At 51.8% G+C, this 27032-nt stretch overlaps 2 protein-coding genes across 19 annotated transcripts; both read left to right on the forward strand.

Moving 5' to 3' along the window:
* The first annotated feature begins 149 nt into the window (after window positions 1-149).
* Window positions 150-26233, forward strand: LOC117070539 (DNA dC->dU-editing enzyme APOBEC-3B-like). Its single transcript, XM_033189841.1, has 5 exons — window positions 150-195; window positions 22015-22147; window positions 23770-23926; window positions 25500-25779; window positions 25987-26233. The coding sequence occupies exons 2-5, from the start codon at window positions 22131-22133 to the stop codon at window positions 26103-26105; spliced, it is 573 nt and encodes a 190-aa protein (XP_033045732.1). The 5' UTR covers window positions 150-195; window positions 22015-22130; the 3' UTR covers window positions 26106-26233.
* LOC117070549 (DNA dC->dU-editing enzyme APOBEC-3A-like) lies at window positions 4198-12238 on the forward strand. Of its 18 annotated transcripts, none has more exons than XM_033189943.1 (9): window positions 4203-4345; window positions 4459-5031; window positions 5921-6017; window positions 6183-6250; window positions 6425-6557; window positions 8971-9115; window positions 10809-11103; window positions 11518-11633; window positions 11915-12238. In XM_033189943.1, the coding sequence occupies exons 6-9, from the start codon at window positions 8978-8980 to the stop codon at window positions 11927-11929; spliced, it is 564 nt and encodes a 187-aa protein (XP_033045834.1). In that variant the 5' UTR covers window positions 4203-4345; window positions 4459-5031; window positions 5921-6017; window positions 6183-6250; window positions 6425-6557; window positions 8971-8977; the 3' UTR covers window positions 11930-12238. The 18 variants fall into 18 exon arrangements, with proteins under 18 accessions (XP_033045792.1, XP_033045808.1, XP_033045864.1 ...); XM_033189983.1 differs by having other exon boundaries at window positions 6441-6557; XM_033189954.1 differs by having other exon boundaries at window positions 5921-6250; window positions 6441-6557.
* Window positions 26234-27032: the final 799 nt, after the last annotated feature.

Below are 27032 nucleotides of genomic sequence, written 5' to 3' on the forward strand. Positions count from 1 at the left end.
TTTCTCCTGCCTCAGCCTCCTGAGTAGCTGGGATGACAGGCACCCACCACCATGCCTGGCTAATTTAAATATGTTTAATAGAGACAGGGTTTTGCCATGTTGGCCAGGCTGATCTCGAACTCCTGACGTCAGATTATCCGCCCACCTTGGCCTTCCAAAGTGCTGGGATTACAGGTGTGAGCCACCGTGCCCGGTCCAGAGAATTTCTTTATGAACAGTTTTTATATAGAAAGGCAGAGAGAAAGTTACAGTAATATTTTGGCTGGTTTGGGGAGAGAAGTAATATTTTTAGGTTTTATGGCTGTTTGCAGGGTGGGGGTAGAAAGGGGGTTCTAGTTCCTATGGCCAGCTTAGCAAGAGGATGAGACTGAGGACAAAAGGGCAGGCAGAGGTCAGAGAAAAACTATTGCTTCTGAGGCTGCTTCTCAGGCCTTCATTTTGAGATACTGTTTTCTGAGTCCCAACACGTTCTTTCACCGAGTTTTCCCCAAACACTGAATAAGCACTGACCATGTGCTAGGAGTTCAAAACCAAAAAGGAGGGGTGATTTTACTCAAATGGGAGATACTTTCAAAATGTGTGGCTCACAGCAGGGAAATGAGAGCACTGGGGACTACTGGAACAGAACTGCCTGGCCTGGGAGAATCCAAGGAAGACTTCCTGGAGGAGGAATGGCCGAGTGGACCTCTCCTACTGCAGCAGGAATGCCCCCAGCTGCTGCTGCGGAAAGGCTGGGTTTGCCTTTGGGGCAGAGTGGCTGGCAGCTCCCCCTGCCCAGCGAGGGTAGTTCTGGGGAGAGTTGCCACGCTCAGATCCCATTTCCCATCATCCCCAACACTTTGCATTGGTTCTTGCCAGCAGAAGTGAAGACATAAGAAGCCGGCAGGACTTCCCAGTCTCCTTCCCCTTCTATCCCTGTGTGCAGAGGCCTCCGAGGAGCCCGGACCTTGATTTGCGACCTGGGGGAAATTGCCCATGTGCTCGGAGGAATGCCTGCATGACACTCTTGGTGAGAGAGAAATAGACATCTGGCCGGGCGCAGTGGCTCACGCCTGTAATCCCAGCACTTTGGGAGGCCGAGGCTGGCAGATCACGAGGTCAGGAGATCGAGACCGCCCTGGCTAACATGGTGAAACCCCGTCTCTACTTAAAATACAAAAAGTTAGCCGGGCGTGGTGGCGGGTGCCTGTAGTCCCAGCTACTCAGGAGGCTGAGGCAGGAGAATGGCGTGAACCTGGGAGGCGGAGGTTGCAGTGAGCTGAGATCGCGCCACTGCACTCCAGCCTGGGAGACAGTGAGACTCCGTCTCAAAAAAAAAAAAGAAATAAGCATATTTTCTATTAAACCACTGCAGTTTCGGGCTTTATTTGTTCCCTATGCAGTGCCTCTTACTTCACCAGCACCCAGCCTACCAGATCGCTTGAGCTCTCAACCTCTGGTGGAGCTGGTCGGCGGGATTAGGAAGTGATACCTAATATAGTCTTTGAAAGTCTCTGTCACCGAGTCACTTGATCCTCATTCACTCAGTGCTCATAAGCCGAGTACCCGGCGCTGATGATGCAGAGATGACACTGCCCTGCTCTCACAGGAGCCACAACCCACTGGAGAAAACAGGCGGAAAGTCCGACAGCCACGCCCCGCTCGTCTACTCACTTTCCCCCAGGGTCTTCCTGGGTTGATGTTTCCTAGAGAGTTGGGGGAGATGTTCCAAGCTGAGCAGGTGAAAGGGAGAGTCCCAGGGAGAGGGCTGTTGGCCAGAGAGGTCAGCGGCAGGTGGGAGCAGGGACGTGTCATAGATGGAGGAGAGAGACGTTGGTCCTGGGGCTGCTAGGGGCTGAAGTGCTGATGTGAACTGCCAGGATCACTGTCAGCCAATCAGGGCTGCCACGTACAGTTGCTCAGCCTTGTACTGCTCAAGGATGAGTAGAGGCTGGCACCTAGGGAAATGTGTCTGTGCAGAGCAGGGGTACTTTTACTTTTTTCTGACTATCACAAAGGTGCCAAATGAGTCAGGTGCCCTGATACCAGTGAACTCAGGGCCAGCACTTCAACTCATTGCTTATTAGTGATGAGACCTCACAGATGTGGGGGTGAGAAGTGGGGGTGAGGGTGAGAGAAATAATGGAGCCACTTCTGCTGCTGCACATGAGTGGCACCTTCTCGCTTAAGCCTCACGGCACCCACGTGGGCAAGGGGTTCTTCTGGTGTGGGGGAGGGAGTTAAGGTTAGGTGGTTTGCCCAGATCTATATTCGGGACATCTCAGAGCCTCGACCTCCCCGTCCATGTAATAGCAATTGACAGACTCCCTCTGAATAGGGTGAACCTGTGTCCCTTTCGCCCTGGATGGGGCTGCTCTAGCCTGCTGTCCCTGCCATGGGTGACAGCACCCCTGTCACTCTTGAAAGGGTCCTGGTTCAGATGAAAAATGCCACAGTGACCCTACTTCCCAGGCAACGTATGAGACTAGAAATGATCAATTGCCAGAAAGATCTTGACAGGGCAAACGCATCACCTGACAGCACAGTCAGGGAGGACAGAGCCTGGGAGGGAGGCGCTGGGGCTGCCCAGACAAGCATCTATCCGGAAAGCTGCACAGAAGGGGCTGAGGGTGCAGCTGAAGGACAAGCACCTGAATTCAAACTCTGTCATCACTCACAAAGCTCCCCGCTGCTGGCCAGCCCCGGTCAGAAGGGACAGGCCAGGCAATAAGAGGAGAGCCAGCAGTGAGTCTCCCTGTTGGAAAGGGACCACATATGTGCAGTCAGGGGGACTTGGGAGCAGCCCTGTCCCCACCCCTTCCTGATCCCACTCCCCTAGAGAGGGAGCCCAGAGGTGGGTGAGGGGCCTTCCATGCCTCTTGCCACTTCCTCCTGTGTGTCCTTAGCCAGGGGACATACCCTGCCTGAGCCTCAGCATCCACATCTGGAAGTTGGGGGTAATGAGAGTTGCTCACCTAGGGGGATGGGGTGAAAATTAAATGAGATTCTGCCAGCAAGGTCCCTGGGTGTGCCCCCAACTCCTCACAACCTCCCTCTCTCTCCACTTCCTGCATCCCTCCCTCCTCTCCCATCATTGTCACTGTCCCCAGGCCTCCTCCCTGTGCCCTCTTTCCACTCTCTCACCTCCTGCTCCATTCAACTCCCCTGCTTTTCCAGATTCAGGGAAACTGAAGGATGAGCTTCAGTCTCTAAAGAAGGCAGAGACCTGGGTTGAGCAGCAGAATAAAAGATCTTCTTCCAAGAAATGCAAACAGGCCGTTCACCACCATCTCCAGTGGCTCACAGACACCAGCAAAGCAAGGTGCTCCTGACAAGTAGATTTTTTAAAAAATCAGAGTGAATTAATTCTAATTAAAAATGTGTCTTGGCTGGGCGTGGTGGCTCAAGCCTGTAATCCCAGCACTTTGGGAGTCTGAGACTTTACAAAAAAGAGCTTCAACTGGTGTCCTGCCCCTCTAGGGCACTCACTGGGGCCTTCATGCTGGCATTGGAAGAGTGGGCATCGGCAAGGACAGTGGCTGAAGAGGACAAAGAAAAGCAAGGTTTCACCCGCCCTGGTTGACCCATGAATTCTAAAGTGTCTCCCAAGGAATACTGGGAGACCCCAGCAGTTCACACTTGGTGAGTTGAACAGGGAATGTTAGTATGAATTATTCATCCAATATTGAACCCTACCTGTGCACAGCACGCTTGCCCAGTGAGAAGGCAGGGCTGCTGCTCCTGCTCTGTGCCTGGGAGGGAGGCAGACACACGGGCTGTTATGGGAGAAGCTGAGTTCAGCCCACGAAAAGGCACCCATTCACAGGCACAAAAGCCCTGAGGAAGAAGCCAGCTTGGTGCACTTGACGGAACACCACCCACTTGGCTCAACAAATGTGTGCTGGTGTGTGCCTGTGTGTGTGTGTGCATGTGTGTGTGCGTGTATGCATGTGTGCATGTCTGTCCATGTGTGTGCATTTGTGTGCGTGTGTGCACGTGTGTACGCATGTGTGCATGTGTGTGTGCATGTCCGTGTGTGTGCATGTGCGTGTGTGTATGTGCATGTGTGTGTACGTGTGTGTGTGCGTGTGTGTGCATGTGTGTGTGCATGTGTGTGTGCGTGTGTGTGTGCGTGTGTGTCTCACACATGCATATTTATCTACATATGCAAGAGGATAGGAGGAAATACAGGAAAACACTTTTGTAATCTTGTGGTTGAGAAGCTGGCATAAACAAGGCACACAATGCCAAACGCTACGGTCCTCAGGCCTCCCTGCCATGGGGATGCTGCCTTTTCTGCTCCGGGTGTTTCCACGAGGCGGGCATGGAGTCTTCCCTGGAGAGGCGACATACCGTGGAGAGACACGTAAGAATTTTTACACTTAGGAAGGGCGGAGCAGCCATGACCTTAGGTATGAGCCCAAGGGAAGACAGCCTGATACATTTCACTGGGTTATATTTGAAACTTCTGCACAGCAGAAGACACCATACGGTAAACACAGGAGCCTGCGAGAGAACCTCTGCCCAGGATGAATCGACGGCCAAGTGACACGAGTGACACTATGAGCTTGGTGCCCTCTCCATCCAGAGCCAGAGGCGGAAGCCAGGCCCTTCCTCCCAGCCCAGACTCCTACATCCCCAACTTGAGCCATGGCGCACATGCTGGGCACTTACTGTGTGCACAGCAGAGGGAGCTGAGCTGCATCCAGAAACAGACCTAGGAGCTCACGGAGCCAAGGCCTGGGTCTCCATCCCTGGAGGAGGGTGGTGCCGAGAGCAGGGCCCCCGGCTCTCACTGGCCCGGAGCTCACTGTGCAGGGGCAGCCCAGGCCCTCCGGGGATGCCACTGGGGTGTCGGAGGCCAAGGAGCAGAAACAGCTGTGGGTGATTCCCTCGGAGGACTGGGTGGGGCCGGGACCACAAGGACCTGCCCACCGCCTTCTCTATGGGGCATCTGGCTCTGTCTGGGAGTACCTTGCGGAAGGGTCCTTTCTACCATGTGGGATTGGTAGTCCAGACTTGTCTGGGAGCCAAGGATACCAAGCATGTCAAGTAGGTTCTTCTAGAAGGTTTTCCCTCCTGGAATGTCTGTCTCTGCCCCTCTCCGGCTGCCTGCATCAGGAAGGGAGGGAGCAGATGGGCTGGTGAAGTGAGTGATGTCAATCACATGTATCTACCATCCAGGGCTCATTCTGTGCTGAGGGTCCTCCCGGGAATATGTGGCTCACCAGCGTCCCACCCCATAGAGAAGGTGGGGGGCCGGCCCTGGCAGCCAGGACTGGAGCAGGAGGAGGCTGACCAGGAGCATGGGGGTGGGGGAGGGAGACAGAATTGGAGGGGTCCTCACGGCAGAGAACAGAGCCTCTTCTGGTCTGTCCATGAGGAGTGGCGCCCACCAAGATGACAGGGACACTGCTGAGGAGGGAGGATCGCTCCCACCTTCCTCTGAGGTTTCCACCTCAGCGAGCACCGGCCAGCCTGGGAGGGTGAGGAGCTGTGCTCGGTCTGAGTGGCCAGGGTGGGACTGTCCCCAGGACGTGGACTCCCCTGCATGGGACAGCTGGCCAAGGACAGAGGGGTCTAGTAAGAGCCAGGACAGGGGATTAGGCAGGACAGGGGGCAGCCCCCAGGCCCACAGGGCCAGCACCTTCTAGGGGCAGCTGTGCTGCGTGCAGCAGGTGCACCCAGGAAAGGATGGCACCAGACCTGCCACCGGGACTCGGGGGCTCACTTGGGGCAGGAGCACAGTGTCCCTCACATTTCTACAGGGCCCAGAGGTGGGAGAAAGGGCACAGGGTGGCCCTTCTGAGGGGGGATGTGTCCCTGCTGGGGACTCTGTTTGCTGGGAGGGTCTGGACCTCTAGGTACCCTTCAGAGCCTTTAGCATCTCCTCTGGATAATGGGGATGAAAACACTCTTCACTCTAGTTTACAATTATTAGGTACACTGATGCATAGGAGGATGCAGGACCTGCTCATCTCCCATCTCCACAGCCAGAGAAGACGCAGGACACTAACAGGCAGCCCAGGATGCAGCAGGTACCAGGGAGCCTGGACCGGGCACATCCTGCACCGGCCGCATGGGAGGACATAGGGGTGGCTACCCTTGAGCCTGCTCTCTGGGGTGCTGAGTGTTATTCAGGGCCTTTCTCCAGGGTGTGGATACCTGTCCTCTCACCTGCCCCCTGGTCTCCTACCTTCCAGATTCCTGCAGCCCAAAGGGAGCAAAGTGGGGCCGGGTCTACATCCCCATAGTCACTCCACAGCGTCCGGTAGGTCAACTGTCAGAGTGGGCACATCAAAACCAAAGCTTGCCCAAAGGCATGGCAGAGAACTTCCTTGTTCTGATGCTGACGTGGGTGGCATGCGTGGCCTGAGTTGGAGAAGGGGTGGGGCAGGGTATCACTGACTCAGCAGCTTCCACATCGCTTTGATGATATATTAAGGCGCTCAAATCCTAAGAGAATGTTGGTGAAGATCTCAACACCACTCCTTGAGCAAGTAGCAGGAGCAGGAGGACATAGACCAGGAACCGAGAAGAGACAAGCACGTGGACGGCAGCCCAGCATCCAGGCTCAGGTATGGGAAGCCCCTCTGAGCACTTCTGTGCCTCACCTCCTCTTCGAGCTTTTCTGATGAGCACTCACCTCTCATCCTCAAACCCCTAGGGCCTCTCTTTTCCTCCTGACCCTCTCTCTGGACTTGGCCTCTTGCTCTAGGTTCCCAGTTTTGGTCCCAGCGCTGGTCTATCCTCCAACGGTACCAATTCCAGGTCTCCTTTCAGCTCCTGGGGCAGGTGCACAGGGAGCCTGAAAATCCCGGTGGATAATGGTGCTGTGCCCCAGCCAGTGAAGATGGTTGGAGAGGGGATTCTCCTCACTTGTCTTTAAATGAGCATCTGCTATTTCTTGCAAATGTTCCATGTCTCTGGACTTGGCCTAAGTCCTTTTATGTTCAGTGTCATCTCGTTCTCCCTAATATTAAGAAAAGGGGATTTCTTGCAGGACCATTTTGCTATGAGGAAGCCTTGCTTCCTTTTCTTGAGAACACAAAGCAAGTGACTGGCAGAGCCCAGATTCATACCTAGGTCTACTCGAAATGGTAGTGAACAGAGATTTTTCCCTTCCTTCCTTCCTTCCTTCCTTCCTTCCTTCCTTCCTTCCTTTCTCCCTTTCTGTCTTCCTCCCTCTTTCTTTCCTTCTTTCTTTTCCTTCCTTCCTGTCTTTTTTTCTCTCTTTCTTTTTCCTTTCTTTCTTTGTCTTTCTTTCTTTCTTTTCTTTCTTTCCTTCTTTCTTTCTCTTCCTTCCTTCCTGTCTTTCTTTCTTTCTCTCCTTTCCTTTCCTTTCTTTTCCTTCCTTCCTTCTTTCTTTCTTCCTTTCTTTCTTTCTCTTCCTTCCTTCCTGTCTTTCTTTCTTTCTCTCCTTTCCTTTCCTTTCTTTTCCTTCCTTCCTTCTTTCTTTCTTCTTTCCTTCTCTTTCCCTTCCTTCCTTCTTTCTTTCTTTTTCTTCCTTCCTTCCCTTCCTTCCTTTCCCTCTCTTTCTTTCCTTCCTTCCTTCTTTCTTTTCTCTTCTTTCCTTCCTTCTTTCTTTTCCTTTCTTCTTTCCTTCTTTCTTTCTCTTCTTTCCTTCCTTCTTTCCTTCTTTCTTTTCCTTTGTTCCTTCTTTCCCTTTCTTCCTTTCCCTCTTCATTCTCTTTCTTTCTTTCCTTCCTTCCTTCTCTTTCTTCCTCTTTCTTTCTTTCCTTTCCTTCTTTCTTTTCCTTCCTTCCTCTTTCTTTCTTTCTCTTTCTTCTTTCTTTCTTCTTTCCTTCTTTCTTTCCCTTCCTTCCTTCTTTCTTTTCCTTCCTTCCTTTCTTCTTTCTTTCTTCCCCTTCCCCTTTTCCTTCCTTCCTTCCTTCCTTCTTCTTTCCTTTCCTTCTCCCTTCCCTTCCCTCCCCTCCCCTCCCCTTTCCTTTCCTTCTCCCTTCCCTTCCCCTCCCCTCCCCTCCTCTTTCTTTCTTTTTTCTTTTTTTTTTTTTTTTTTAGACGGAGTCTCGCTCTGTCGCCCAGGCTAGAGTGCAGTGGCACCATCTCGGCTCACTGCAAGCTCCGCCTCCCGGGTTCACACCATTCTCCTGCCTCAGCCTCCCGAGTAGCTGAGACTACAGGCGCCCGCCACCACGCTCAGCTAATTTTTTGTATTTTTAATAGAGACAGGGTTTCACCGTGTTTGCCAGGATGGTCTCGATCTCCTGACCTCGTGATCCACCTGCCTCAGCCTCCCAAAGTGGTTACGGGCTTGAGCCACCGCACCCGGCCTCTTTCTTTCTTTCCTTCCTTCCTCTCTCTCTCTCTCTCTTTCTTTCTTTTGCTGCTGCCTCAACAGAGATTTTTCTAATTCTAGTTATGTCAGGATGCATAGTGAGGGGCTGGGAGAGGCCTTCAAGGTGGGGCTGGTGTTTCCAGCCCAAGAGTCCTGAACTGCCCCATCTCAACTGCCTGAGAAGCACATTTGGGAGACCTCAGGGCACCCTAAGGGATGTGGAAAATCCTATGAATTATCCGAAAAGAAGTCCTGACAGGTTCCTCTCCCCAGTAATCCCCCTCAGGAGTGTCACTGTCCTGATGCTGGATGTGGTAGGAGTTAACCCTGCAGGCAGGAGGAAGCCCCAGCGGGTCCATCTCCAGCAGGGATTGAGAGAGAGCTGAGCCAGGACAGGGGTGCATGGTGAAGCCAGGGAAGGAAACCCAGCTCTACCCCAGGGAGAGGGACTAAGCACACTGGGCTGACCCTGGGGAGACCCTGACAAGGCTTACACAGGCCGCAGGGCTGCAGTGATCTCCCCGTGAGCCCCAGAAGGGGTCAGAGGGGGAGGTTTGGAGGCGGTGCTAAGGGATGTGGGGAGCAGGGGGAAGGAGGGTGGGGTGCAAAGGAGGAAATCTGGGGAGGGAGGAGGAGGCAGAGCAGTCCAGGAGGGCTCTTCCTCCTCTGGGCTTTCCCCCTGCTGTCCACAGACACTTGATGGATCCAGGCACATTCACTTCCAACTTTAACAATGGCATCGGACGCCACCAGACCTATTTGTGCTACGAGGTGGAGCGCCTGGACAATGGCACCTGGGTCCCGATGGACGAGCACAGGGGCTTTCTACGCAACAAGGTGACCAACCCAGCCACCTGCATCCAGGCTGGGCCCTCCCAATCCATGGACACACATGGGCAGAAGGTTCTGGGTGGTACCCGTGGTGTCCCGCAGAGTGGCTGTCACCTGTGCTTCCTGTAGCTGCTGCTGCTTGGCCCTGGGGTTGGGGCAGACTTGGGCTTCACTGACTCTCCATGGCCAGGTGGGGTGGAGTCTGCCTGACGGCAAAGTGCTTCCTGAGGAGCCTCCCAGGATCCCCTCACAGACGCAGCTCCCACCAGGAGCGATTCGGAACTGTGGGATTTGAGGACTCAGGGCCTACCTGACTCACAAGGCCAGGATGCCCCTGTGCCTGCTCTTTGGCCTCATCCTGCAGGGAGAGAGACTGAGGCAGGAGAGGCCGATCAGGGGTTCTGTCTTGCCCAGGGTGGAGTCCACAGCAAGGCCAGAACAGGCCTCATGTCAGGATGCAGGGATGTCCAGCATTTGGGGAGGAGCTGGGCCAGGCCAGGCGGAGGGGCCCTGAGCCCGCGGGACTTTCTTCCCTGGACCCTACCCAGCACAGCCTCTGGAGAGGCCAGTTTCTGCTTGCCTCTGGTGCTGGAAACTGGGGGCTTCTCTGGGCTCTGTGAGCTCAATGTGGGCCTTGCTGGACCCACACACACTGCTTAGAACATCCTTTGAAGGGTGCCAGTCTCCATCACTGCCTAAGCAGTGGGCTCCCCCAGGAATGACCCACAGCTCCTTCTCAGCACAAACCCTGTCATCCACTCCACCATGCATCCCCTCTGAATGGAGTCCCTCCCTGTTCTTGTCCCCATCACAATCATAGTCCTTGCTGCCCTGCTGTCCCCAGCTTGACCAGTTCCTAGTCTTAGTGGAAAATTCTTTTCTCTGAAGTTTGGAGTAAATACCATATTTCTATAAGTCATGATAATGACAATTATCCCATGTCTCAGGGACCTTCCCATGTTGGAGTGAGTCCTGCTGGTATTCCCTTCCCCACTACTTTTGGTGGAAGGCCTTTTGGCCTAAGTCTATATCACATTTGGGCTCAGCACAGGTTGTGGCACAGAACAGAAGCTTCTAGAATGATGGGCCCGAGATGGGATGGCAGTAGGAGAGTTGATGAGTAGAGCAGGTCAATCTCCCCTTGAAAGAACCACACTCACTCACAGGCATCAGGCCAATGACCCCGGGGCTCCGCCGGCTCCTCCTCCCCGTCCCATCTCTGTAGCCTCTCCCTGCAGGGCTGGGCCTGGGGTGAGGGTCCTGAAGGCTCTGACCTTGCGTACAAAATTGAAGGGGGCTCCAAATGCTCAGTAATTAGATAAAACACATTTTATTTTAACAATTAATGCAATATTTTAAAAGGCAAATTTAATACAAATGGATCATGACAAATAAAACCGAAGATTTTAATAAAGACTGACAGGAGAGTGCCGTCCCGTGTATATCAGAGCTGGGCAAAATCAAACCTCATTGCTCCTGATCTGTTTGCATTTAATGGACAATATTTTGCTTATCTTGGGATTTCTGCATAACATTTGATATTTTTAATACTGCAGAAAAAATCATGCATCCTAATAACTGGGGTTTGGGCGACCCCTCTAATTTTGTGCTGGAGGCCCCTGCCTCCCCAGCCCCACCTGGTCCAGGTCCTCCCTGCCTGTTCACCACACATCACCTCACACTCTGTTTCCTTTTCTAGGCTAAGAATCTTCTCCATGGCGTTGACGGCTGCCACGCAGAGCTGTGCTTCCTGGACCAGGTTCCTTCTTGGCAGTTGGACCCGGCCCAGATGCACAGGGTCACTTGGTTCATCTCCTGGAGCCCCTGCTTCAGCTGGGGCTGTGCCGAGCAAGTGCGTGCATTCCTTCAGGAGAACACACACGTGAGACTGCGCATCTTCGCTGCCCGCATCTATGATTACGACCCCTTGTATCAGGAGGCACTGCGAACGCTGCGGGATGCTGGGGCCCAAGTCTCCATCATGACCTACGAGGGTAAGAGTGGAAGGTTTGGGTGGGGTGGGGTGGGTGGGGGCAGGAGAGGTCTCTGGGAAGAAAAGGAGAAAGGCCTTGGTCTGCTGCCTGCAGAGACGATGGCTGCACTCTGGGACCCGACTCTGGGGTCTATGGGAAGAGAGGCCAGGCCAGGAGGTGTGGCCCCGGGGAGGGAAGGGAGGGTGGCTGGAAGTGGAGGCAGAACTTGGGGTTTCCCGAAAGAATGAGAACTGGGCTGGCCCAGATTCCAGTGGGAAGGAAGTGCCTGATGAAGGAGCTCAGTCCCTTGGGGAGGGAGAGGGAAAGGAGGGACCGAAACCAGTATGTGAGAAGTCTGTCCTGAGAGTCACGGGCTCTTGGTGCCACCCGGTCCCCACAGCCAGAGCGTGACTTATCTCCCCTGTCCCTTTTCAGAATTTAAGCACTGCTGGGACACCTTTGTGGACCACCAGGGACGTCCCTTCCAGCCCTGGGATGGACTAGATGAGCACAGCCAAGCCCTGAGTGGGAGGCTTCGGGCCATTCTGCAGGTGACGGCTTCCTCCCCCTGCCTGGTGCCCCATCGGCCTCCCCCTCTTCCCCTCTCCCCTGGGCCTTGCGTTCCCCTCTGCTCAGAGCCTCCTCTGGGTTCCCTGCTCCCCCCAGGGCACCCAGCTTCATCCCTCCCTTTCCTTCTCGCAGCCTCCCTCTCTCTCCCACCTCCTTCATCCCTCCCTCCTCTCCTGTCATTGTCACTGTCCCCAGGCCTCCTCCCTATGCCCTCTTTCCACTCTCTCACCCCCTGCTCCATTCAACCCCATTGCTCTTCCAGAATCAAGGAAACTGAAGGATGGGCCTCAGTCTCTAAGGAAGGCAGAGACCTGGGTTGAGCCGTAGAATAGATCCTCTTCCAAGAAATGCAAACAGGCCGTTCACCACCATCTCCAGCCGCTCACAGACACCAGCAAAGCAAGGCGCTCCTGACAAGTAGATTTTTTAAAAATCAGAGTGAATTAATTTTAACTGAAAATTTGTCTTATGTTCCAAGTATACAATAATAAGATTATGCTTAATATTCTCAGAATAGTTTTCAATTTATTAATGAAATGATTAACTGGCTTCATATCTAAACTAATAAAACATTAAGAATCTTCCATTATCGCTTTGGCTCAGCAATTGTATCATGAATTGCAAGTGTTTACATAAACAGTAACAAATACAAAAAATTAGCCGGGCGAGGTGGCGGGCGCCTGTAGTCCCAGCTACTCAGGAGGCTGAGGCAGGAGGATGGTGTGAACCCGGGAGGTGGAGCTTGCAGTGAGCTGAGATCACGCCACTGCACACCAGCCTGGGCAACAGAGCAAGACTGTGTCTCAAACAACAACAACAACAACAACAACAACAAAAAGTTAGCAAATGTGTAGATGTCTTTCCTTGTGTAGTGGACCTTAGCGGGCCAAAGGTCACACGACATCCCTCTGGAGCCAGAAAACTCAGCTAAACCTCACAGGAGAGGAACCTAAATGCAGACCCCACCCTCACTCACAGAGCCCTGGGCACTGATTGGAAGGGACAGGCCGCAGTAAGAGGACAGCCAGCAGCCAGTCTCCCTGTTGGAAAGGAGCCACACAGGTGCAGGCAGGGGCCCTCTGGAGCAGCCCTGTGTCCACCCCTTCCTGATTCCACCCCCTAGAGAGGGAGCCCAGGGGAGGCCGTGGCTGAGACCCAGGACAGGGCCAGTCAGTGGAAGGAGCCCAGGAAGGGGGCAGGTGTCCAGGCTGGGCCCAGAGAGAGGGCTGGGGAGAGGAGCAGCCCAGGAGGCAGAGCCCAGCCACAGAGGGGAAGGGAGCTGAGCCCTGGGGACAGGAGGCTCCAGAGGCAGAGACGGAGCCCAGGGCTAGGGTGTCAGGTGTCAGGGCTGTGGCTTCAGTTTGGGGTCTGTCCTGGGCCTTCTGCGCTGGTTCCCAACTCTGGGATGTGTGACTTATGTGCCTGATTACAGCAGGCGGCTCCCACCTCACGATTTCTGGAAAGTCCTCAGAAGCCACGTAAAAGACCAAGAACTGGCCTCACACGCAGCTGCTCCCGGGCAGAAACGACTCACTGCTTCCCTGGCCTAGACACACACAACACACAAACACACAAAAACAACACAGAAACACACACACAAAAAACACACACACAACACACGTAACACACAGCACACACACAACACACAAACATGCACACAACACACAAACATGCACAAGACACACACAACACATACATACACACAACACACACAACACACAAACACACACAAGACACACACACAACACACACACACAAGACACACATATACACAACACACACAACACATGCACACACAACACATGCACCCACACACAGTGACAGAGACTTGACAAAAAGAAACCTCCTCCAGGTGCCCCAGAGCACTCCAGGGCACACCCCAGCCCCACCCTGAGCCAAGGACGCAGGGGCGGGCGCGGGAGGGACCGGGTTGTCCAAGCTGCCCTTTGCTTGTGTCTCTGGGTTTGACAACCGCCCGAACTCCACTTGTTGGAAGCAAGTGATGAAAAACGTGCAGTCATTCTGGGAAAGGGGCCAGTGTAAGGGAGGCCAGAGGGGCTCAGCTGGTGAAAGAACCCCACAGTTAGTCATGTCATAGGGCAGGTCCCAGGAGACCCGACCTTGGCCCCCGAACCCCACCTTCCAAGGGCCCAGGCTCCCTGTCTCCCAGGGCCTCAACTCACAGCTTTGCCCATGACCTGGGAGCCCTGTGAGTCCTGGTGAGGTGACTGGACACAGCCCCATGACACTGCTGGGACCTGGGCTGGGAACGGAGAGCCTGTGGTCCCTCTGGGGTGTAGGGAGACGGGGCCCCACAGTGGTGGCCGAGCCAGGACCTCGTACACAGCAGCATGGACTCCAGACCCAAGCGGGACCTCCATCAAGATCCAGGACCGCTGCACAGCACCAAGGTCCCTCTCTGCCTGTCCCTCAAATTCTGGACCCGGCTGGTGGGGTTGCCTGTCTCCCTCTTACAGGGGACCTGGTAGAGGTAATCTCAGGCAACCCTGTATCTGTGAAGGAGGCCGTGCTCCCTGCTCCCATCCCTGCCGCCCACATGCGGAACCAGCTCCTTCCTGTCCCGGGGACCTTTCCTGGGCTCTGGTGGAAACTCCAGCGGGATGCGGGGTCTTTCATTTTCCCTCAGTGCTGCAGAGGCTGAAAGGGGGAGGGGCTTTCAGTCCCCAGAAAAGGGCACAATCTCTTTCCTTCCCTCCAGCTGACCCGGGGACGGTGCACACTCTTATCCCAGTCACCCTGAGGACTGCAGCGCTGCTATGAGCCCAGAGTCACCCCCAGGTTCTATGGATGCCTGACACACTCTTTCCTGACCTGGCCTCAAGAGGACCAGGAAGGGGCCAGTTCCCACTGGGTTTTTGCTGCTCTGAGAGAGTCAGGCTCCAGTGCACAGAGGAACGTGGGTGTGCAGGGTAGTGGCACTGGTGGGGGGCACAGCAGTCCCAGAGGAGGCCTCCCTGCTGTTTCAGGTTGTGGCACTTATGGAACATCCTGGGTCCAGACGCTGGAGTAAAATCATTCCTATGGAGGAGGTGAAGGTTGCAATGAGCCGAGATCACACCATTGCACTCCAGCCTGGGCAACAGAGCAAGATTCCGTCTCAAAAAACAAAACAAAACAAAACAGCATCTTAGAAGATGTAAAGACAGCTTAGAAGCTATCTTAAGAGCTTGAAGTGTGCTGCCATGCCAAAGAAAGCATTCCCAGTTCAACAAAACTCTTAGCGAGCTTTCTTAATCTCATAAAAGGTTTCTAGATAAAAGGTTTGTCTACTACAAATATCTGCTAGATGGTGAAATCAAAGTCAAGAAAAAAGGCTGGCTCCCGAAACCCCAATCCAGCACTGGATTAGAGGCTTCTGCCAACAGAAAAATGGGCAAAGGATATGCACAGGCAATTTATAGAAAAAATGAAATAAGCAATAAAATAAGCAAAATTGAATAGCCTTATTAATACATGGGTAAACACTAGTGGGAATATCAACTGGGAATATCACTTTGGAGAGTGTGGCAGATGCTAAAGGCGGGCTCACCCAAATGAATAAAAATAAAACGTAATGCAAATAGTAACCAAAAGAGAGCAGCAGTGGCTATGCTAATATCAGATAAAACAGATTTTAACCAGATGTAGTGGCTCATGCCTGTAATCTCAGCTACTTAGGAGGCTGAGGTGGGAGGATTGCTTTAGCCCAGGAGTTCAAGACCAGCCTGGACAACATAGTGAGACCCCATCTCTTAAAAAATTTAGAGTTTAAATGATGAAAGGTTATAAGACATGAAAAAAGACTTTTTTTTTTTTTTGTCGGAATTTCTCTCTTATTGCCCGGGCGACAGTGCAATGCCGTGATCTTGGCTCACCGCAACCTCCGCCTCCCAGGTTCAAGCGGTTCTCCTGCCTCTGTCTCCCAAGTAGCTGAGATTACAGGCATGCACCACCACACCCAGCTAATTTTTTGTATTTTTAGTAGATATGAGGCTTCACTATATTGGCCAGGCTTGTCTCAAACTCCCAACCTCAAGTGATTCTCCCACCTTGGCCTCCCAAAGTGCTGGGATTAGAGGTGTGAGCCACCGTGCCCAGCTGGACATTATATATTAATAAAAGTTTTAAGGCATCAAGAAGTATAACAGTTATAAAAATTTACACACCAAGGCCAGGGTGTTGACTCATGCCTGTAATCCCAGAACTTTGGGAGGCCAAGGTGAGCTGATCACCTGAGGTCAAGAGTTCGAGACTAGCCTGTCCAACATGGTGAAACCCTGTCTCTACTAAAATACAAAATTAGCTGGGCGTGGTGGCCCATGCCTGTAATCCCCACTACTTGGAAGGCTGAGGCAGGAGAATTGCTTGAACCCAGGAGGTGGAGGTTGCAGTGAGCCAATATCTCGCCATTGCACTCCAGCCTGGCCGACAGAGAAAGACTCTGTATCAAAAAAAAAAAAATTACACACTTAATAACAGATCCTCAAAATATATGGGGCAAAAATTAACAGAATTGAGGGAGAATTAAAGTTCTACAATAATGGAGACTTCAGTGCTCAATGTTCAATAATGGACAGAACAACCAGATAGAAAAAAAGGAAGGAAATAGAGAACTCAACACATAAGCCAACTAGATCTAACAGACATATACAGAACACTTCACCCAATAACAGCAGACAGCCACTGTGGAAAACAGCATGGCGGTTCCTCAAAAAATTAAAAATAGAATGGCCAGATGATCCAGCAATTCCACTGCCGGGTGTACACTCAAAAACATTGAAAGCGGCCGGGCGCGGTGGCTCAAGCCTGTAATCCCAGCACTTTGGGAGGCCGAGACGGGTGGATCACAAGGTCAGGAGATTGAGACCATCCTGGCTAACACGGTGAAACCCCGTCTCTACTAAAAAATACAAAAAACTAGCCGGGCGAGGTGGCGGGCGCCTGTAGTCCCAGCTACTGGGGAGGCTGAGGCAGGAGAATGGCGTGAACCCAGGAGGCGGAGCTTGCAGTGAGCTGAGATCCGGCCACTGCATTCCAGCCTGGGCAACAGAGCGAGACTCCGTCTCAAAAAAAAAAAACATTGAAAGCAGAGTCTCAAACAGATATTTGTACACCCATGGAAGCAACCCAGGTTTTCATCAATATGTGAATGGAGAGGCAAATGTGGTCTACACATACAATGGAGTGTTATTCAGCCTAGAAAAGGAAGGAAGTTCTGACCCATGCTACAACATGGATTAACCTTGAGGATATTATGTTGAGTAAAATAAGCCAGTCACATAAAGAGAAACACTGAATGATTCCACTTATATGACGCACTTAGAATATTCAGAATGGCCAGCCCAGTGCAGTGGCTCATGCTTGTAATCCCAGCACTTTGGAGGCCTAGGTGAGCGGATCACCTGAGGTCAGGAGTTTTTTTTTGTTTGTTTGTTTTTTGACAGGCTGTGCCATCCAGGCAGGAGTGGTGTGATCTTGGTTCACTGCAGCCTCTGCCTCCCCAGCTGAAGCAATTCTCCTACCTCAGTCTCCTGAGTGGCTGGAATTATAGGGGTCCGCTACCATGCCAGCTAATTTTTTTTTTTTTTTTTTTTGACAGTCTTGCTCTATTGCCCAAGCTGGAGTGCAGCGGCATGATCTCGGCTTATTGTAACCTCCGCCTCCTGGGTTCCAGTGATTCTTCTGCCTCAGCCTCCTGAGTAGCTGAGATTACAAGCGCATGCCACTACCTCCGGCCATGTTTTGGGTGTATTTTTAGTAGAGATGGGGTGTCACCATGTTGGCCAGGATGGTCTCAATCTCCTGACCTCGTGATTCTCCCACCTCGGCCTCCCAAAGTGCTGGGATTACAGGGGTGAGCCGCCATCCCTGGCCAATTTTTGTATTTTTAATAGAGACAAAGTTTCACCATGTTGGCCAGGCTGGTCTCGAACTCCTGACCTCGTGATCCATCCACCTAGGCCTTCCAAAGTGCTGAGATTACAGGCGGGAGCCACCTCACCCGTCAGGGTCAGGATTTCAAGATCAGCCTGACCAACATGCCGAAACCATGTCTCTACTGAAAATACAAAAATTAGCCAGGCATGTTGGGATATGCCTGTAATCCCAGCAACTTGGGAGGCTAAGGCATGAAGAATAGCTTGAACCAGGGAGGCAGAGGTTGCAGTGAGCCGAGATTGTGCCACTGCACTCCAGCCTGGGTGACAGAGCGAGGCTCCATCTCAAAACAAACAAGCAAACAAACAAACAAAAAACAAAAAAAAGAGAATATTCGAAATGTTAAAGACAGAAAGTAGCATGGTGGTTGCCAGTGGCTGGCAGAGGAGAGAATGGGAAGGAGGGAATGGGGAGAAGGGAATGAGGAGTTTGCGTTTAATGGGTACAGAGTTTCAGTCTTACAAGATGAAAAGAGCCGGCTGGGCGCAGCAGCTCACGTCTGTAATCCCAGCACTTTGGGAGGCCGAGGCAGGTGGATCATCTGAAGTCAGGAGTTCCACACCAGCCTGGTCAACATGGTGAAACCCCGTCTAAACTAAAAATACAAAAACTGACTGGGTGTGGTGATGCACGCCTCTAATCCCAGCTACTTGGGAGGCTAAGGCAGGAGAATTGCTTGAACCCGGGAGGCAGAGGTTGTGGTGAGCTGTGATCGTGCCACTGCACTCCAGCCTGGGCAACAGAGTGAGACTCTGTCTCAAAAAAAAAAAAAAAAAAAAGAAGAAGAAGAAAAGAAAAAAAAAAGAAAAGAGCCGTGGAAAAGGATGGTGGTGGTGGTTGTACAACATTACAAATATGTTTAATATGTTTAATACCGCTTAACTCTGTGCTTAAAAATGGTCAAGATGGTAGAGTTTATGTTATGTATAATTTGCCACAATATTTTTAAAATTGGAAAAATAGAAAACCAGGAGCAAAGATTTTACCAAAGTAATACGTAGATGACAGGCACATGAAAAAGACATATGACATCATTAGCCATTAGGGAAGTGAACATTAAAACCACAATATTATCACAGACCTATCAGAATGTTACCACAGACTTATCAATGGCTAAAATAAAACACAATGGCAGCACCAAATGCTGGAGAAACTGGATCATTTATACATTGCTGGTGAGAATATAAAATAGTACAGCTATTCTCCAATTTAGTTTAGCAGTTTCCTTCTTTCTTTCTTTCTTTCTTTCTCTTTTTTTTTTTTCAGATAGTTTCTCACTCTGTCGCCTAGGCTGCAGTGTAGTGGTATGATCTCAGCTCATTGCAACCTCTGCCTCCTGGGTTCAAGTGATTCTCCTGCCTCAGCCTCCTAAGTAGTTGGGACTACAGGTGCGCACCAGCATGCCCAGCTAATTTTTATATTTTTAGTAGAGACAGGGTTTCATCATGTTGACCAGGATGGTCTCGATCTCTTGACTCATGATCCGCCCACCTCAGCCTCCTAAAGTGCTTTAGGAGCACTGATTACAGGTGTGAGCCACCACACCTGGCCAAGCAGTTTCTTATAAAACTAAACATGTACTTAACATACAGTCCAGCAATTGCACCATTGGGCATTTATTCCAGAGAAATGAAAACTTATGTTCACATTTTAAAAACAAAAACAAAAACCTGTGTTTATAGCAGCTGTGTTCACAATAGCCAAAAACAGCAACCAATCTAAACGTCCAGTGGGTGAATGGTTCAACCTGCTGTGGTACATCCATGCCATGAATCGTGCCCTGCAATGGAAACAAGCAACCTATGGAAACCAGCAACAATTCAGATGAACCTCAAGGATATTATGATGAGTGTAAAACGTCAATCACGAATGATTCCATACATACATTCCATATCTAATCATATACTAATGATTCTATATATCAAAAGAAATCATAGCAAAAGATCCCATATATATACCTTCTGTTTTATATTTATTTTTATTTTATGTTATTTTGAGATGGTGTTTCATTCTTGTTGCCCAGGCTTGAGTGCAATGGCATGATCTGGGCTTGCCGCAACCTCTGTCTCCCGGGTTCAAGTGATTCTCCTGCCTCAGCCTCCCGAGTAGCTGGGATTACAGGCATGCACCACCACACCTGGCTAATTTTGCATTCTTTTTTTAGTAGAGACGGAGTTTCTCCATGTTGGTCAGGATGGTCTCGAACTCCTGACCTTAGGAGATCCACCTGCCTCGGCCTTCCAAAGTTCTGGGATTACAGATGTGAGTCACTGAGCCCGCCTATTTTTTAACTTTTTGAGATGGAGTCTAGCTCTGTCACCTAGGCTGGAGTATAGTAATGAGATCTCGGCTCACTGCAACGTCCACTTCCTGGGTTCCAGCTATTCTCCTGCTTCAGCCTCCCAGGTAGTTGGGACTACAGGCGTGTTCCACCATGCCTGGCTAGTTTTTTTTTTTTTTTTTTTTTTTTTAAGTTGCGACAGGTTTTCACCATGTTGGTCAGGCTGGTCTCGATCTCCTGACCTCAGGTGATCTGCCTGCCTCAACCTCCCAAAGTGCTGGTATTACAGGTATGAGCCACAGCAGTCAGCCATATATAACCTTCTTCAAATAAAATTACACTTTTCTTTTTCTTTTTTCTTTTTTCTTTTTTTTTTGAGACAGGGTCTCACTCTGTCACCCAGGCTGGTGTGCAGTGATGCAATCATGGCTCAAGTGATCCTCCCCACTCAACCTCCCTAGTAGCAGGAATTACAGGTGCATACCACCACATCTGGCTAATTTGTTTTGTTTTTGTTTTTGTAGAGATGGGGTTTCAGCACGTTGCCCAGGCTGGTCTCGAACTCCTGACCTCAAGTCACCCGTGCCTCGGCCTCCCACAGTGCTGGGATTACTGGCAGGAAACACCACACCTGGCCTGAAAACGTTTTTGAAAAAATAAAATGGGTTGGGCAAGTAGCTCACGCCTGCAATTAGAGGCCTGGAGACATCAAGTAAACCGGTTACACAGTAAGGAAGGGGCAGATCTCAGAGTTGCCTGGCTGCAAAGCTGATGTTCTTTCCCCACTGTGCCTTAACTGCCGCCTTTCAGCTGGGTTTAAGGATGCCACCCTGGTCTAGGGTCATTATTACATTTTCTTCTACAAAGTATGTTTCTGATAAACGGAACTGTTTATTTTCCACCAATGGTCTTATCCTTTGTCCATCTCTTTCTGATGGCAACAGAAAACTTCACCTTCCAGAGGAGCGCCTCTGCCCACCACCGCACCATCTGGGAAGTGAGGAGCGCCTCTGCCCAGCCCCCACACCGTCTGGGAAGTGAAGAACGCCTCTGGACCGCCACCGAGCAACCCTCCAGGTGTGAAGTGGCAGCTCTGTGTGTGATCTTTCTGCCCTCCCTAAGTTTGCATTTTCGACAGTAAAACTGACTTTTAAATTAAAAGATTTATATTGCTGAAGATTTACAAAAAAAGAAAGAAAAGAAAACTTCACCTTCCAAAAACAACCACTAGGAGTCTGCTTTGTGCAGAGGTAGGACAAGCTTCCATGCAGGCAGGGGCGCTGCTGCACCCCCTCCCACCCACGCATCCTCCTCCCTATCTGCCTTCGGGTGGCAGCCAGAGGAGTTCAGAGCCCCTACAGAGAGCACAACTTCTCCAACTGGAACAAACTCCCCTTAAAGGAATCTAGTTAGAAAGATTATTTCAATGTACATTCCTTCCTCCAAAATACACTTAGATGGACTTAAATAATCAGAAAGCAGTGTGTGTAATTGTTTCCCATCTTCTTGGTCCACACAGAACCCCTTGAGAGGTCCCTGTGGGCAGTCAGCCTGTTTGTAGACACCCTCCTCCCCTCCTAGGTGTCACAGACATCACAGTCTCTCTGAGGGGCTGACCTGCCCCCAACCTTCTGGAAGCTGGGAGGTTGGAAGAGGGAATTCATATGACGGACCCAGCGCACAGCTGGGAACACGAGGCACACCTAAGCCTTCACTTGTGCTGTGCAGAGTCCACACTTCCTTCCCCACTAGAGTCTGAAAACCTCCCCTTGCTCAATAGGGAGGTGCTGCTCAAAGCTCTGGGCACACATTAGGGCTGGGGAGGGGGTAGTATAGAGGGGGCTCCAGCCTGTCCATCCACCAGGCAAGGGGGCACCTGCCCCTCTCTCAGCCTGGTCTGGACCCGCCTCCTGAGCTCTGGCTGCAATGCCTTTCTCTCTCTCTTTCTCTTTGCAATTCCTTTGGATCCTGCCCAAGACAGATAAAGACAGAGCAGCCTGTCTTTATTGGAGGTTCCTCTGCCAGAGGGAGAGGCCGGGGGAAAACCAGAGAAAGAGCCAGAGCCAGAGAAAGCTAAACCACCCCAGGGTCTCCTACACCAATAGCTGAGCAGGAATGGGGAGGGGCTATGACACACAAGGCCCTGGGAGGTCACTTTAAGGAGGGCTGCCCAACTTCAGGGACTCTGTAAGCAGGAAGTGAAACCACCAGGCTTCAAAAAAAGAGCGGGACTGGGACAAGCATATCTAAGAGGCTGAACATGAATCCACAGATCAGGTACTGCTGCCCTCTGTGTCCCCTGGGCCCCTCCTGCCCCTTCCTGCCTGGTGGTCCTGCTGGGCCTCAACCCTGGCCTCCCCCTGCCCCTGCCCCTGCCCCAGCCCTGGGCTCCCTCCCCTCTGGCTTCCCTGCCACCCAAATCCCAGCCAGGCTCTTTGCCCTGCTGTGTGGTCGCCCTACAGCTGCTTCTGAATGTGCCGCCTCCCCGACCTGCACCAGCCCAGGCCCCCTGCTGAGATTCTCCCTTAAAGTCATGGCCGGGTTGGTGCTCCCCGCCCTGGGAGGGTGCTCCCTCTGTGTGCTTCCCACCATTCCTGAGCTCAGGAACTGGAAGAATTGAACCAAAGAATGATTGGAGCAATCAGGCATTTTGTTCTCAGCACTTTGATGAAATTTCTGTAAGATTTACTTTGCTTAAATACAAAGTCTTAGGAGAGGGTGTAGGGGCAGGAATGGTCTCTGAAGCACATGATAAATCATGTCATCCAAGGATGACTCCATGGTGAGCAGATGTCCCCAGACAGGTTCCACTCCAAGGTCACTCTTCATCTTCTAAAACGTGACCAGTGGCCCAGCACGGTGGCTAACACGTGTAATCCCAACACTTTGGTAGGCCAAGGTGGGTGGATCATGAGATCAGGAGTTTGAGGCCAACCTGGCCAATATGGTAAAACCCCATCTCTACTAAAAAAAATATGAAAATTAGCCAGGCATGGTGGCGCATCTGTAGTCCCAGATACTCAGGAAGTTGAGGCAGGAGAATCACTTGAACCCGGGAGGCAGAAGTTGCAGTGAGCCAAGATCGCATCGCTGCACTCCAGCCTGGGTGGCAGAGTGAGACTTCATCTCAAAAAAAAAAAAATAAATAAAAAGAACATGACCAGTAACATGGAATGTGAGAAAAAAATGCAATAATCAGGAGAAATGCTCTTTTAAAATTTAGTGAAAAGTGAGCCCAATCCTCAACAGCTTTCCCCTGCAGGGCCAGTGATGCAGAGGCAGAGGCTGGACAGGGCGGCCTGGAAAGAGGCCCCACCTCCATCTGTCCCCAGCTCTGTGGCCTGGGCAGGTTACCTCGCCTCTCTGTGCCTCTGGCCCCTCCTCTGTAAGATGGGAATGGCCCCTGACAACCTAGGGAAGCATCACATGAGCTCACACCCCTTGCAGCACTTAGAAGAGTCGCCTGGGCCTCAGAATTCAGTTCTACCATGACTTTAAAATAATGTTAACATGCAAAGTGAAACATCAGGAAGGAACTGAGCTGAAAGGTTAAAAGCTATTTTTTTTACGAGTGAAGAGTTTTATTCTCTTTTGCATTTTCCTAATGGGCTGGGGAGTGGGTTGGCGGAAATACTAGGAGGGTGGGGAATGTACCCCTGGAAAGGCCAGAGTTGGGCCCGAGCTGGGAGAGATTGCTCCAGCCCTGGCGCCCCTGCCAGCATCCCCTCCTCTTCCTCTCCCCTCAGTCTTCCTGCCTGGGAAGGCAACAGAAATTCTCAGGGCTGTGGAGGGGTGGGAGAGGCCCAGGGCCATCCCAGGAGCTGTATTCAGTGGACATGAGCCCCAAGGACTCCAGGGAGGGCTCTCTGCATGGGCCGGTTTCTCTCTTGTGCCTTCAGAAATCCAATGGAGCGGATGTATCAACACATATTCTACTACAACTTTGAAAATGAACCCATCCTCTATGGTCGGAGCTACACCTGGCTGTGCTACGAAGTGAAAATAAGGAAGGACCCCTCAAAGCTCCCTTGGGACACAGGGGTCTTTCGAGGCCAGGTACGACCCAAACTTCAATCAAATCACAGGCAGTGTTGCAGGAATTAGAGGACTGGAGAGACTGATATGGGTGAGACTGGAGGATTTATTTAGGTGCGCCAGCTCAGTAGACTCACATCCAAAAAGGCTAAGCCCTTAACAAAGACAGATTGAAGTATTTATAGGCAAACTTATAGAAGCAGAACAAAGGCAGTTAATCCAACAGTGACAGATCACATAATGCATAGCATAACTGATGACTTGGCATAACTTATGGCCTTCTATACCTGGTGGCCTAGAAGCTATGTCTAAAGAAAAACAGGAGCTGGCTGAATATAGACATTTGTAAAATATAGTTATAATTAATGGTTCTGGAAAGGAGAGACAGTAAAGGAATTTGTCTTTTTTTAAAATTTTTTTTATTTTCTTCAACCTTGCTCTGGAGGGGTGTGAGGGTGGTGTCTGGAGCCCATTCCTTTGGCCTTGACTTTTCAGGCAGTGTTATCTTATAACTGTCCTTGGAGTGAGCTGGCTAGGTGGAGGAAAACTAATTTGTCTTTTCTTTTTAACCTGTGCTACAGCAGGACCTAAGCAGCTGGGAATGCAGAAAACACAACAATAAATAAAATGCCCAGGGATGGGCTCTCAATTGTGTATTTTTTCCCACATTTCTTTTTTTTCTTTTTTTTTTTTTTTGAGATAGAGTCTTGCTCTGGCGCCCAGGTTGGAGTGCAATTGCACAATCTCAGCTCACTACAACTTCCACTTCTTAGATTCAAGTGATTCCTCTGCCTCAGCCTCCTGAATAGCTGGGATTACAGAAGCCCACCACCATGCCCAGTTAATTTTTTCTATTTTTAGTAGAGATGGGGTTTCACCTTGTTGGCCAGGCTGGGGAATTCCTGACCTCAGGGGATTCACCTGCCTTGGCCTCCCAAAGTGCTGGGTTTACAAGCATAAATCATCATGCCTGGCCACTTCCCAGATTTCTTTTCTTTTCTTTTCTTTCTTTCTTTCTTTTTTTTTTTTTTTTTTTTTGAGACCAAGTTTCGCTCTTGTTGTCTGGGGCTGGAGTGCAATGGCTCACTCAACTTCCACCTGCCGGGTTCAAGCGATTCTCCTGCCTCAGTGTGTGAGCTGCACAGTCACGTGGGGGTGAAGGTTGTTGCCAGAAGCTCAGGGGATGCTCCAGACAGAGTGGACTGGGATGTCGAGTCACTGCTGCTCCATGACACCGGGACAAGAGGAAGCAGGAGTTTAGTCTGACATACTGCCCTTCCAGATAGAAGGCAAGACACAGAAAGAGGGGCTGACGTTACCCTTGAATAACCACAGCAGTGGCACCCACAAAGGTGCAGTCCCCCAGCCTCATAACTGCTTGTAGGTGCCACCACTAAGGGCGTTACAACAGCAATTAACGTGAACATGAGCTTTGGAGCAACAATCACTCAAACCAAACAGGGGGGAATGGAGGAAGGAGCTTCAATGGCAAGATCCCCTGGACTCCTGTGCTGGCCCTCCTCCCCCTGCACCACCCCTGCACTCCTCTTACTCCCCCTCTCAGATCATCCCCTGCCCCCTGCTCCTCTCCCAGGTGTATTCTGAGCCTGAGCACCACGCAGAAATGTACTTCCTCTCTTGGTTCTGTGGCAACCAGCTGCCTGCTTACAAGCGCTTCTGGATCACCTGGTTTGTATCCTGGACCCCCTGCCCGGACTGTGTGGCGAAGTTGGCTGAATTCCTGACTGAGCACCCCAATGTCACCCTGACCATCTCTGCCGCCCGCCTCTACTACTACCGGGGTAGAGATTGGCGGAGGGCGCTCTGCAGGCTGCGTCAGGCAGGGGCCCGAGTGAAGATCATGGACTATGAAGGTGAGAGGAGGAGGGGTCCGGGGAGCATGAGCGAGAGGAACAGCATGAGAGATGGATGGATCTGCAATGCCATGGCTGGGGGTGTCCCAGGGCAGCCTGCAGGGGCAGGGCCGGCACTGACCGCAACTGACAGCCAGGAGACAAGGCCTGGGAGGGAAGGACCAGGGTCAGGGGAGAGCCTGACTGCTTCCCTCCTCTTCGTCTCAGAATTTGCATACTGCTGGGAAAACTGTGCGTACAATGAAGGTCAGCCATTCATGCCTTGGTACAAATTTGATGACAATTATGCATTCCTGCACCGCAAGCTAAAGGAGATTCTCAGGTGAGGGTCTCCCTCTGGCCTCATGGTTTCTCTCCTCTCACCTCCTGCTCATCCTCCTGAGGCCTCCCTTGGCCAGGCCCTCCTGCCCTCTCTCCTGACCCACTGCCTGCCCTCATGGTCACACCGCCTTCCCTTAACTCCTGGTGCTCCCTCCACACTGCCTCCTCCCTGCTTTCCTGGGCCCTTCCTGTGAGTGAGAGGCCCCTTCTGCCTCTGAGGCACCAGGGTCTTGGACTAGAGGAACAAACAGCAAGACAGGGTGGCCTGAGACACCAGCCGCTGCCCTTCTGTGACATGGGGACAAGAGGAGGCAAGAACTCAGCCTGTCAGGGAACAACTCTGGGCAGGAATGTGGAAGGAAGGAGCTCAGTGTGGCGGCACGTGTGGCATCCTGGGGGGACATCTGAGGGCCCACCCCCACCCGCTATTCCTCCCTCCAATGGTGGCCTCTGATTGTGAGGCAGGGGGGAGGCAGACACCTGCCTCTCACTCTCCCTCCCTACCACATAGCTGCTGGGGGGGTGTCCCTGGGATGATTCCTGAGGGCAGGATCCAGGGGTCCCTCCGGCGGTCCTCCCATCCAGGTGAGGGGTCCCTCCGGCGGTCCTCCCATCCAGGTGAGGGGTCCCTCCGGCGGTCCTCCCATCCAGGTGAGGGGTCCCTCCCGCGGTCCTCCCATCCAGGTGAGGGGTCCCTCCGGCGGTCCTCCCATCCAGGTGAGGGGTCCTACCGGCGGTCCTCCCATCCAGGTAAGGGGTCCCTCCGGCGGGCCTCCCATCCAGATGAGAAAGCAGTCTGGAATGAGGACTGCACTCAGATGGGCCTGGGAGGTCACTCACAGCGCAGGTGTCTCCTGGAACAAGGGCCCTGGAAGATAGAAATAGAACCCAAGCCCAGGACTAACATCAGGGCCAGGACAAGCCTGCCAAGG

This window comes from Trachypithecus francoisi, unplaced genomic scaffold, assembly GCF_009764315.1.
Source record: "Trachypithecus francoisi isolate TF-2019V2 unplaced genomic scaffold, Tfra_2.0 Contig01580, whole genome shotgun sequence".
Lineage (NCBI taxonomy): Eukaryota > Metazoa > Chordata > Mammalia > Primates > Cercopithecidae > Trachypithecus > Trachypithecus francoisi.